This window comes from Macrobrachium nipponense, chromosome 32 (assembly GCF_015104395.2).
Source record: "Macrobrachium nipponense isolate FS-2020 chromosome 32, ASM1510439v2, whole genome shotgun sequence".
NCBI lineage: Eukaryota > Metazoa > Arthropoda > Malacostraca > Decapoda > Palaemonidae > Macrobrachium > Macrobrachium nipponense.
Genome location: NC_061094.1, coordinates 60353630 through 60366914, shown reverse-complemented (window position 1 = coordinate 60366914; position 13285 = coordinate 60353630). Strand labels below are relative to the sequence as shown.

At 42.8% G+C, this 13285-nt stretch overlaps 1 protein-coding gene across 1 annotated transcript; it reads right to left on the bottom strand.

Moving 5' to 3' along the window:
* Nucleotides 1-290: 290 nt before the first annotated feature.
* Nucleotides 291-4462, bottom strand: LOC135207440 (soluble lamin-associated protein of 75 kDa-like). Its single transcript, XM_064239165.1, has 7 exons — nt 4315-4462; nt 3790-3932; nt 3533-3615; nt 3157-3328; nt 2670-2849; nt 1872-2164; nt 291-488 (listed from the first exon to the last, which is right to left on the bottom strand). Exons 1-7 carry the CDS (start codon nt 4413-4415, stop codon nt 291-293), a joined length of 1170 nt encoding a protein of 389 aa, XP_064095235.1. The 5' UTR covers nt 4416-4462.
* Nucleotides 4463-13285: the final 8823 nt, after the last annotated feature.

Here is a 13285-nt window from a genome sequence, read left to right as displayed (position 1 = left end):
GCGCTATCTGAAGAGAACTCGACAGCTCAGGCCTGAGTGTCGACGCCTCTTCGTTAGCACTGGGGTCACCAAAGAAAAGAAGTCTCCAAGAACACGCTTTCTTTCTGCTACGTGAGGTGATCAGGAGAGCGTACGAGCTGATGGTAGCGACGACATCCGTACGCTCCGTCCGAGAGCCCACGAAGTCAGAGGTATCGGACCCTCCTTAGCGTTCTCACCTGTAAGAACTTCTCCGTGGCGCAGGTCCTGAAGGCAGGTGTCTGGGCCAACCAGACCACCTTCACGTCCTTCTACCTTCGGGATATTGCCCACAAGTCCTTGGATACTTTTTCCTTGGGACCTGTTGGTGGCCTGCTCAACACGTTGTGTAAGCTTACCCAGACGGACCCGGCAGGGCAGAACAGCATCGATTCCTGGTATGACTGGGAGAATGACTGCGTGAATGAGGGAGTGACTGGCTTCTCTTCACCATCTTTTTCTACCTCTACCTGTGGGCAGAGGGATACGGTCGTTACCTTGCTGGATAGGAGTCCGATGCAGGTAAGCTATTCAAACAGAGCTCCATCCTATCTCTTTAACTAGAGATAGGAGTAAATATCCACCACTTTCTCCAACAAGGGGGAGAAAGTGGAGGCCAACATGAGACAAACCCATTACTTTACATTTGCTCATGTAAGGGAAAAGTTCTTACAATGCTGGTACGAAGAGATACGCTTGCCTCTCTCTTAGTACTCGGCCCAGAGGTCTGACCATTGATCCTGCGGTGCACACCCCGATCAATCGGACAGAGGCTTGGATCCTCCCTCGCTCTTACGACCAGGGAGGCATTCCAGGGATGGACGAACACCAGTCTGTTCATCAAAAGACTCAGATTCCACCCACCAAGAAGTGAGTCTTCCTATTGTTAAAGGACGATGGTTTGTATTACGTATCGGAACAAATGACAATTTGTCGAAAATTGCATTTTTCCTAACTATACAAACCTGAGGTCCTTTAACATAAAGTCCCTCCTCATGCCACCCCTCACTCTGCGTATTTTGCATGGGCCAAAAGCAAAAGTGATTTGTTTACCTCCCAGTCGCGCGGCGCGCGACGATCGGACAAGCAGTTAACTACCGTTCTCCCCTTGTTCGAAGCTTACGACCGTTCCAGCTGCCGCTAGCTACTTCCTATTGTTAAAGGACCTCAGGTTTGTATAGTTAGGAAAAATGCAATTTTCGACAAATTGTCATTTTGCCTTACAGGAGAATTTTTAAAAGGATATTTTTGAAGGATACCATTAGCCAATGAAACTGAAACATTTCTGTGGCGACATGTTGGTACTATTACAAACAGTTTTCTCGTGAAAACTGGTGCATATTTTGGTAGAGAGAATTTAGCTACTAATCTTGTCATTGAAATACTACACTTTAAAAAAATCCTGGACTTTACCATTAGTAAATATAAAAATCGTAAGACAATACTTACCACAAAAGTAGTTTTTTACCAGAGTAGAGAGATTTGCTCAAAATACGAGATGTACCTTTTCTACAAATTTGGGCAGAGTTGACTAATGTGAGAAACCAGTATGAAGATGATTTATTCTTACTAAACTTGGGTTGTCCTCAATGTTCACCCAAAAATTAGGGATTCAAAGCTCAGTAAAATACACTTGTTTATTTTATAAAACAGCCTATGTAAATAAGTAATTTACGAGCATACTGTCTATCCACTAGACTAATAAGATACAAATATAATTTGCTTATCCTAATATTTCCCATGGAAATTAAATATTAACAAAGTAATAAATAACATAAATCTCGAGTAATCTTAGCTGCTAAGATAACATGAAATATTTGGTACATATCAAGTAGATGCAACTTCTGACGAACGTTATCACATGGACTCTGCTCGCCCTCGTCCTCTTGGATCTGCTTTTGTGAATTTGGTGCTTCATCATTTTGCTGAAGTGAAGTTTGCTCCATTGGTTGATCAACCTGATCCATAGGCTGCTGTGTTTCCTCCATGGGCTGAGAACGATTATTTGTGCCAGCTCCAATTAAAGCACCACGCATCAAAAGAGACCCAAGCATCAAACTAACTGTGCCAGAGACTTCACCATCTTCATCTAAAGTCCATAACGCATCGCGGAGTTCTGGATAAACTTGAATGAATTTGAGAAGTACTGGAAAGCAAAATCTAAATTACCAAACATTCAAGAGGTTCGAATTTCTAAGACATTTCTATTCCTTCCAATATTCCTGAGCATCCTTCCCACATACAATGAAAGTATCTACATTATATAAGTTATACGTACTGCCCATTGCTGAAATCTTACACAAATTCTATTTTACCAACTGTTTACTTAGCTATCAATGAATTCAGGTGCGTATTTCCTAGAACTGTAGTCTATATAAGTGCAAGATTCCATTTATTGGCACTTTATAACCTCAGTAACTGACAAGACAATTCAAACTCTTAAACAATTGTCTGTATTTGTGAAAACATTCCTAAAAAGCTCCATGAGCTGTGACCTTCATTTAAATGTTAAATTTATTGTACTGCTAACCATTACAAAAAGCAGAATATATCCTTTTATAAATATTGAAAAATTTGTCTGTTACAGCTGAATCTAATTGACTAGCTTGATAAAAATAGGTTATCGGAAGATGCTTCCTGCAAAAACTCACCTTTACACATACTTAAGGACACTGGGTGGGACAACCCAAGGTGGTCACCAGGAGGCAATGCTGCAGCCAAAGTACGTAACAAGGCCAAAGAGTGGCCCTGTCGTCTCGCGCAAGGCCTCACATACATTGTATCTAATGTATCACAAGCATATACGTCTTCTCCTCCCCATATGCTTGTACCTAAGAAGTATGAAATTTGTGCAAATACTTGTACTAGTAAGCTATTCTGCCCCAGGATTAAAGAAAATAGACTTAAGTTTTTATATTGTAGATATCCTTAACAGTAAAAAAAGTGAAAATTTAAACACTTCTTTATCCTGAAGAAAAGTTTTGATAATTCCTTCAATTACTTTACTAAATAAAATCTTTGTGAAAGATAATAATACAAGCAGTGCTGTAAAACCATGCAAAAACAACTTAATCCACTGCTCCACAACAAAATCTGAAAGCAACAGGAGACAGAATGAGGTCGAAGCATACAACTGACCCTTGCGTTTGAGCGAGCACATGCCAGCTGGGCGGTGGTGATGCCAGAGGAGATAGGTGGGGTCTACAAGAGGACAGCAGCCATAGGGCACTTCAGCCTCTGCCTCGCGAGCAGCATAGTCCAACTGCGTCAGCACAAGCACCAGGAGACGCTCACCCAGGCACGAAAAGTTCTGATGCAATAGGTCACTTTTCCACTTAGAAGCTAAAGCTAATTTCCTATTCTATCTACGTGTTTAAATAACTTCACTGAGCAAAGATCACATATATTTCACAATTTCAACTTAGCAACAATAACCATGCATTAAAATGTAAACCATAGCTGTCTTACATAAACTGAATGAATCAACTTTCCCAACTGATAAGAAGACACTTACCCGAACCCATCCTGCCTTTGGCGAAGTGATACTTAATACTCTTTCTAATGGATGCCAATCTCCTTTGAGCCATATGTATTTATCTGTAAGGAATATATAAAGTGCACTCATCTGAGAATTTACCATCAAATATTCATCAGTTACATGGAGACGCTTAAGTCAAAGGTAGCTCAAGTGCCAAGAATAAAAGAAACTTGCTACGTGGAGAAATATTAAACCTTTACACAAACACAGCAAGGAAACTACAATCACTTTACCTTCACGACTATCAGTGTAAACAAGGATGCCCTTTTCTTCTTCATGTGTAGCTTCCTCATTTTCAGCCCAGAGTTCGGGGAAAAGACATTCCCCTGGCACGGCAACAGCCAAGTCTTCAGCAGTTATTTCTTCTGGTGTTTGTCTGCATAAGCAAGAGTGAATCTTAACTACCAAATTAAGACTAAAATGTGGAAGACATTGAATTAACAGATCAATGGTCTACAGTATATACTACAGAAAAGAGATCTGAGAGATGTTGGGTCATTCCCCACTTGAGGGAGACTTACTTCTAAAGTATACTGCGTACATTACAGTAACAACTGCGAAAAGGCTTTAATGCTTCAGTACATACATAATTTGGACACTGGAAAATTCTTCACAAAAAGCCTTATTCCTTCTGCCTCCTCTTGTTGTTGTTGTTTTTTTTTTTTTTTTTTTTTTTTTTTTTTTTTTTTTTTTTTTTTTTTTTTTTTACTGACAGAAAAACAAATTTAATTCCAAAAAAGTCCATGTGTGATACTTACTGGGGCCCTGAATGGCTGTGAGTCTGTAACCATACGGCAATGTTCGTAATGCTTTCATAAACTTCAGAATCTGCAGGCAATGATAAGGCTGTGGTGCTCATAGTGTATTGCAGTACCTGAAAACGACAGCCAATTAAATTGCATACATAAAAAATAAATCCAGTTATGTACCTAGGACATAGTAATAAAAAAAAAAAAAAAAAAAAAAACCCTCATTGCAGCTTCATCTTCTACCTGCACAACATGCAATGCCAAAAGAGGGCATCTGATACTTTACAGTGACCTCAGAACTTTTGGTCAAATCTAGTAATATATTTTGTAAAAAGTAATCGCTGGATGTGAAAGTATAAATGGTGTTACAGTAATAACTACAAAGCGTAGAAAAGAACAATCCACTACTTGAGTGAAGCTGGGAAAATAAAGATTACAGCAGACACCCCCACTGATGGACTTCTTAGGATAAAAGGCAATGATGCCACCATGAAAGCTTTGTTGATGGTAAGCTACTTATATGAACTAATCTGGATAAGATAAGCCAAGATTGGGTATTGTTTGAGCATTACAGTCCATGTGAGTAGGGGAGAAAATAGGTCTCGTCCTTAGTGCTGGGCACTTGTCTCTTAAGGGGGCCGGCCGGCTAATGCCGTTTTTTAACGACAGGACTTTGACATTCATACCACTTAATAAGGTGACTTGGGACATCTCCAAACCGCATATGATTTTCACCTCTGACCTTCAGTTTTGTGACGCCAGGGCAATTTATCCCGAAAATAACCATTTTTCAAATTCTATCTCCTCCTTTGATATTTAATATTAAGACCTGGGATTACTACCATATATAGACCTGATGTAGACCTCCAATCAAATGGAGAGTTTTTTTTCTAAAAGTCATTTTTTTGCTAGATATGAATTTTTCAATATGGTAAAAAAATAAACCCTATAAATCACGAGAAAAAAAAAAAAATTTATAAAAAAAAAAAAGACAAAACAAAAATTGGAAAAAAGGGCTCTATTTGATTGTTCTATAATGTCTTTCTGAGTTACATACCAAATTCCAATGTTATAGCTTTAAAACTAAGTGAGGAGATAGATTTTGAAGGTCAATAAGTATAGTTTTGAGATACGGGCGTTCAAAGTTTTCCTTCGTATTTCTATAGACAATGTTAATAAATAATGATTATTATGAATGTATATTTCTTTTTTGTGTATTAATAAACCAATACTATTTTATTTATCATAATTTAATCATAAATGATGATCCCTTTGCTCATATATCGTAGCCTGGGGCACTGCTTGAGGCAAGATGGGGCACTGCTTCCTACGTAACCCCCTCTCTCCCCTTCACTAACTCGGCTTATTACAGCGAATTTTCTTCTGTATGTTGCAGTGTTTCTCAACGTGGGCCATATGGCCCCCTTGGGGGCCATGAGATTTTTTCAGGGGCCATTAATATACCTTCCCTAGGCGTATTAAGGTGATGGACGGAAGGCGGGTGTGTGTGTGGGGGGGGTAAGAACTCAGAGTTGGCATGGAGGGGCCACAACAACTTGCACTGGATTGAAGGGGGCCACCACCAGAAAAAGGTTGAGAAACAGTGCAAGATGTTTTCCTTGTATTTTCCTCTTTGGCATGACGACATTCTTGCCGAAACAAAGATAAACAAACGTAAATGCAAGAGAATGTTAGAGGTGAGACTCGAAGGTGAACTCTTTTTACAAAGACAATTTGATAAATCATGATATTATGATTTCTATCCATTTTGGTATTTAAAAAACCAAAACTATGTTATTTATCATAAATGAAGATCTCTTTGCTCAAAGATCGTAGCCTTGGCCACAGTGTGACGTGTGCTGTCAGGCAAGAAGGGGGCGTTACTAAGCAACCCTCCCCTCTCTCTTCACTAACTACGCGTATATTATGATATTCTGTAATAATACTTGAGCGATTTTTCTTCGTCTGTATGTTAGCGAGATGTTTTCCTTGTCTTTTCCTCATTGGCATGACGAACTTATTGCCGAAACATACATAAACATACGTAAAAGCAAGCAAATGTCACGAGGTGAAACTCGAACGTGTAATCTACTTGAAGTCTATGGTCCAACTGATTCATGATTGAACCAGATACTCGCTTATGCGAGCCACGGAAACTCTACAGATGCCATTTCTCACAATTTCTTTGCCAATAATTATCAAAATTTACGATAACAGAAGAAATGTTATTGTCATGATACAATAAAGTTTTATGCATACTTACCTGGCAGATATATACTTAGCTATAGACTCCGTCGTCCCCGATAGAAATTCGAATTTCGCGGCACACTCTACAGGTAGGTCAGGTGATCTACCGCCCCGCCGCTGGTGGCGGGAATAGGAATCATTCCCGTTTTCTAAGACAGATTTTCTCTTCCACCTGTCTCCTGAGGGGAGGTCGGGTGGGCCATGACACCGTATATATCTGCCAGGTAAGTATGCATAAAACTTTATTGTATCATGACAATAACATTTTTATGCATTCAACTTACCTGCAGATATATACTTAGCTGATTGGCACCTTTGGCGGAGGGTAAGAGACAGCTAATCTACTGAAATAGACAGGAAACAACATATGTTGTAGGTAATAAAATTAAAAACCTTGATTCCTACCTGTGTTAGCGAAAGACTTCATGGCTACTGCCTAGGAGCCCGTATCGCTTCAAGAGCCTCAGAGAGGTAGTGACCTCATGCTAGAGTTCTTGGTGGTCTGTTAACCGGGGTCTTACCCATACTTACGCTTCAGAACCTTAGGATCTTTGTCAATGGGGTCCTATCCACTTTACATGACAAAACACCTTGCCTATGGCATGATCATAGAGCACGACACTAATCCCGATCACCTGATCCTTCATTGGGGTTAGTACTACGATTGAAAGGAGTCATCCCCGAACATCCTTTCAAGCAACCCACAACTCAACAACAATATTAAAACTAATTATTAAAAAATATTAAAAACAAATTTTAAGGATCAGCGTTTGCTCCATTTCCCAGCATAGTATCCGCTGATACATAAGGTCCAAGAGCGAAACATTTATCGATGTTATTCTAACATCCTTTAAATAGTGGGATGCAAATACTGAATTGCACCTCCAATAAGTTGCTGTTAAAATGTTTCTCATGGACATATTCTTCGTAAAAGAAAGGGAAGTTGCCACAGCCCGGACTTCGTGAGCTTTCACTCTCAGCAGCTTTAAAGAGTTCTCTTGGCAATTCCTATGAGCTTCGGTAATTATATTTCTGACAAAGAATGCCAGTGCGTTCTTTGACATCGGTCTCATTGGGGTTTCTTACCGAACACCAAAGACCTTGTCGACATCCCTGAAGCTGTGTCTTCTTTTCTAAATAAAATTTTAAGGTCCTGACTGGGCAAAGGGACGATCCAACTCTCTTCCTACCAGAGAAGAGAGTCCCTTGACTTCGAAACTTCTAGGCCAAGGTTTAGAAGGGTTCTCATTCTTCGCTAGGAAAAGATCCTGGATAGAAATGACAGCCGAGTCTTTTCTAAATCCCACCGAGAGTCCAAAGCATGCAATTCACTGATCCTCTTAGCAGTTGCTAGAGCCAACAGGAATATGCATTTGCTAGTAAGATCTCTGAATGAGATTTTTATCTATAGGTTCGAACCTGTCTGACATCAAGAACTTTAGGACAACGTCCAGGTTCCAACTCGGGGGAATCGATGAGCTCAATTTCTTAGTCTCGAAAGACCTGATGAGATCATGAAGATCCTTATTATTCTCGAGATTCAGCCCTCTGTTTCTAAAAAAACAGCTGAGAGCATGCTCCTATATTCCCTTGATAGTTGATACGGCCAATTTGGATTTTATTCTTAAGAAAAAAAGAAGGAAGAGGAGAAACAAAAATTCCGCGATTTCGGGTTACAGAGGTATTGGAAGAGGACAGCTTCTTCGACCTACCACATCTACGGAAAACTTCCCACTTCGATTGGTAGAACCCGCAGGGTAGAGGCTCTGCGGGCTCTAGCAATTGAAGTTGCCACTTTCTTTGAAAAGCTCTCGCTCTGACCAGTCTTTCGATAGTCGAAAGGCAGTCAGGGAGAGACTTTGGATGTTTTTGTGGAACCTCTCGAAGTGGGGTTGTCTGAGCAGATCTGTCCTGTCTGGTAGAGATCTGGGGAAGTCCACCGTCCATTCCAGTACCTCTGTGAACCAGATTCGGAAGGCCAAAAGGGAGCAATTAGAGTCATTCTCATTCCTTCCGATGCCACAAAATTTTTCTTTCTTACTACTTCCCCCAGCAATTTGAATGGGGAAAGGCGTATGCATCTATGCCTGACCAATCGATGAGGAAGGCATCGATCGCTGTGCGGGGTCTGGGATCTTCTTCTAGCGAGCAGAAGTTGTCTATTTTCCTGGAGAGAAAACGTGGCAAACAGGTCGATCTGGGGTCTCCCCCAGAGTGACCATATTTGTCTGCAGACTTCTGAGTGGAGCATCCACTCTGTCGGGAGAACCTGGTTCTTTCTGCTCAACCTGTCTGCCCTTAGGTTTTTTTACTCCTTGGACAAACCTTGTACGCAGATAATGCCCCGTTCCTCTGTCCAGGTTAATAGAGCTCTCGCTATTTCGTTCAGAGAGAAAGAGTGAGTGCCCCCTTGATTCCGGATGTAAGCCAGAGCTGTGGTGTTGTCGGAATTGACTTGAACTACCGCCTCTCTGACTTCCGCTTCGAAGTATTCCAGGGCTAGATGAATTGCCAGGAGTTCCTTCGCATTGATGTGCAGAGTAGTTTGTGTACTGCGGTCCAAACACCTGCTACTTCCTTTGGACCCAGTGTTGCTCCCCAACCTGTTTCCGAGGCATCGGAAAACAACACTCGGTGAGGGTTCCGAATCAAGAGGGACACCCCTTCGTTCTTGTTAATGGGGTTAACCACCACTTTAGGTCTGATTTTATCCTCTGTTGGATGGGAAAAAACGTCTGACAAGTCTCCTGCTTTTGACTCACATCATCCTCTTTAGATAAAATTGCAGAGGTCTGAGATTTAATCTTCCCAGGGAAATGAACTGCTCTAACGAGGAAAGGGTGCCCAGCAGACTGAGCCATTCCCTCGCCGAGGTCCGTTCTTTCCCTAAGAAGTTCGAGATCTTTTCTAAGCCTCGAGTAATTCTGTCTTGAGATAAGGAAACGCCCGAAAAACCCCGAGAATCCATCTGTATCCCCAGATAGACTATGTTCTGTCTGGGGATCAATTGTGATTTTCTCGAGGTTCACGAGCAGTCCCAGAGATTTTGTCAAGTTCAAAGTCTTCTCCAAGTCCTTCAAGCACTGAATTTCCGATTTGCTCTTATTAGCCAATCGTCCAGATAAAGGGATATATTTATCCCCTCTAGATGTAGCCATCTCGCAACGTTCATCATTAGCCTCGTGAACACTTGAGGGGCCGTTGAAAGGCCGCAAGCATAGGGCTCTGAATTGGTATACTTTCCCCTGCATCATGAATCGGAGATATTTCTTCGATGATGGATGCAGGGGACATGAAAGTATGCATCTTGTAGATCTAGGAGACCATCCAATCTCCTGGACGAAGAGCCGCAAGACCGATTTTGATGTTTCCATAGAGAACTTTGTGTTCTCCACAAATCGGTTCAATGCGCTCACATCCAGGACCGGTCTCCACCCTCCCTGAGGATTTCGGAACCAGAAAAAGACGGTTGTAGAATCCTCGGGAATATGCGGATCCCGAACCACTTCGATGGCCTCCTTTTGCAAACATCTGTTCTACCAGTTGCAATAATGTCTTCTTTCTTGGCAGGGTCCCTGTATTGGGCTGACAGTTCCCTCGGGTTCGTAGTCAAGGGAGGTCTGCTCCGAAAGGGGATCATATATCCCTTTGTTACCACGGAAAGGGACCAAATTCTGCTGTCTCCGAGCCCATTCTTCGGAAAATTTCCGAAGTCTGGCTCCATACGGTGCTTGAAGGACTGTTGTCTCATTTAGCTCTCTTGATAGGTCTGAAGGAAGGCCTACCTCTCTTCTGCACTCCTCTCTTCTTAAAAGAGGGTCTGGCGAGGTACTTCCTCGAAAGGGCTGTTGAGGAGCCCGAGTCTCTCTCTTAATAGGACCGAAGTCCTCGATTTCTTTGCAGATTGGGCCAAGAGATCTTGTGTGGCCTTTCTGTCAAAGAAATGAGAAATTCTTTTACAAGATTTGAAGGAAACAATTGGTCCGACAGAGGAGCATACAGAAGAGATGACCTCTGAGTAGGAGTAACTGCTTTCTTGTCAGAAAAGAGCTATAAGACTCTCTTCTCAGAATACCAGTTCCAAACAGAGGCCACCTCTCCTGATCCATCCTGAACCGCCTTGTCCATACAGGAAAGAACACTATGAAGGACTTCTGGACTAAGAGATTCCTCCCTCTTGTGTCTTTTTGGCCAACACCCCAAGGGACCAGTCTAAGAAGTTAAAAAAACTTCTAAGACATTAAACAATCCCTTGAGGAGATGGTCCATCTCAGAAGTCCCCCATGTGATCTTTGCTGATGACAAGGCTTGTCTCCTAGACGAATCTACCAGATTCGAAAAATCTGCTTCGGCAGTGGACGGGAGAGCTAGACCCCGTGGTTTGCCCGTCTCGTACCAAATTCCCTTCTTCCCTGATAGTCTGGAAGGAGGGCAGGTAAAGACTGTCTTCCCCGCCTTCTCCTTGGATTCCAACCAATTTCCTACGAATCGGAGAGCCTTGTTCATGGAAATGGTTGGCTTCATTTTAATAAAAGATGATTGTTTCGGGACCTTCGTGCTTGTAAACAAGGACCTTGGAGAAGGAGGAGCAGTAGGGCTTAAAGAGTCCCCAAAACTCTTGAAGTAAGAGGGCTGCCAGCGTCTTGTAATCTGACAAACCGGAGCCGAGTGATCTTCAGAGTCCGAAATCTCTTCCAAATCCAATTCCGAAGAGGATTGTTTATTTCCAGTAGGAGACTGGCCTCTTGCAACATCCACCCCACTCTCGCAAGAACGACGACCGCCTGTGCGATAACTTGCGTCCCTACGAGAGATAGGTTGATCCTGCAAAACGACCTTATCCTTCTCCTGGCAAGAGCGATGGCCGCTTGTGCGACACCTTTCTCTCCTGTCAGACGAAGGATGTCCTCTCCTATCACTTTCTCCGGAACCACCTATGTCCTGACAAGGAATACGGCCGCTTGTGCGACAACTAGAGTCCTTGTCAGGTAAAGGTTTATCCTTCCGAAAGCTAAACAAATCCTCTTGGCTTAATTGTCTTTTGGAAGAAGTCCATCTCTTATTTGTCACTTGTGGCTCATTGCGCCGGGTTGGCGCTCGTGATTCCTTGCGCCAAGCTGGCGCTTCTGGCGCATTTCGGCAGGGTGGCGCTTCCGGCGCTTCTGGCGCATTTCGGCAGGGTGGCGCTTCTGGCGCATCTGGCGCCTCTGGCGCTTCTGGCGCATTTCGCCAGGCTGGCTCTTCTGGCGCATCTGGCGCTTCTGGCTCTTCTGACTCGTATGGAGTCTCAAACTCATCTGGCGCATTGCGCCACGTTGGCGTTTTTGGCGCATTCTTCATACTCCTCCGAGTATAAGCCGAAACTTCCGTTTCTTCTTTCTTTCCCTTCGTATCTTCTTTATAGGAAGGAAAGAGTCCTTTCTCCTGGGAGTTTCCTTAGTAAAAACTCCTACTAAGGCCGAAAGTTGCTCCTGCACATTTAGGATAATTTTTGCAGCCGCACTCTCTTTTTCTTCCCCGATTCAGGTGAGGGAGTCTAGAAGCGGAAGGAAACTCCGATTTCCGTTTAGGAACCAATCTCCTTTTCTTCTTTTCACAAGGTGATAGATCGGAGAAAAGCTCAGGGCTTGAATCCAAAGTTGGAGCCTTCCAAACTTCTCTTTAAGGGGCGTGACAGTTCATCAGAACTCCATCCCCTTACATTCGGTGAAGAATCTGACGAAGAAAAACACCTTCTTTAGGATGCTTTTTCGATAGCGATCCTTGGCAGTTCGGGTCGTCACAGAATCTGCCGAGGGGACGCATGATCGGTGGGGATTCTCCGTAACCTCCGTAAGGCTTTCGACATTCCTTCTCCTCTGGGCCTGTGAGCTTGGAAGAGGTCTAGGCCTGGGAGCGAGACAGAGCCGATCAGACGCACCCTCCACTGCACTAGGGACACTTAATTCACTATCACTGTGCTTACCTTTCAACGTCCGCATTTGACGTCCATCCTTGTAGCGCAGCTTTAAGATCTGCAATTTCCGTTGCCGGATTTGCAGTCTTAGTACTAGAGGAAGAAGATAGAGGTTTGGGGTTAGGTTAGTTAATTTAATAGGCTCGTTAGAGCGAGACCTACTTACGCTTTGGAGGAAGCCTTCCTAGCCCTATCCATCTCTAATTTCCTTAAATATGAATTTAAATTCTTCCATTCTTCCTCATTCATATTTACACATTCATCACAGGTGTTAGAAATTGAACATTCATTCCTTCTACACCCCTTACAAACTGTGTGAGGGTCTACCAAGCTTTCGGTAGCCTCACATGCATCCCTCATTTACACACTGTCTTCTAACCGTAAAGCTAGAATCCGACATCATGAGAAAAATATCCAAAACCAAGTCCAAAAAACAGTCCACGAAAGAGTATGCCAAACCAAAGATCCAATACGTCACCAAAATAACCGGCTTAGAAGATCATAGCGATGAAAAATACGAAAATCAAATCAGGAGTAACAAACAACAATGTTGCTGTCACGGCCGATAGATAGAAAATCTGTCTTAGAAAACGGGCGGGGAATGATTCTATTCCCGCACCAGCCGGCGGCGGGGCGGTAGATCACCTGACCTACCTGTAGAGTGTGCCGCGAAATTCGAATTTCTATCTGGGGACGACGGAGTCTATAGCTAAGTATATATCTGACAGGTAAGCTGAATGCATAAAATATTGCATTTTCTTGTACGGATGAATGTTT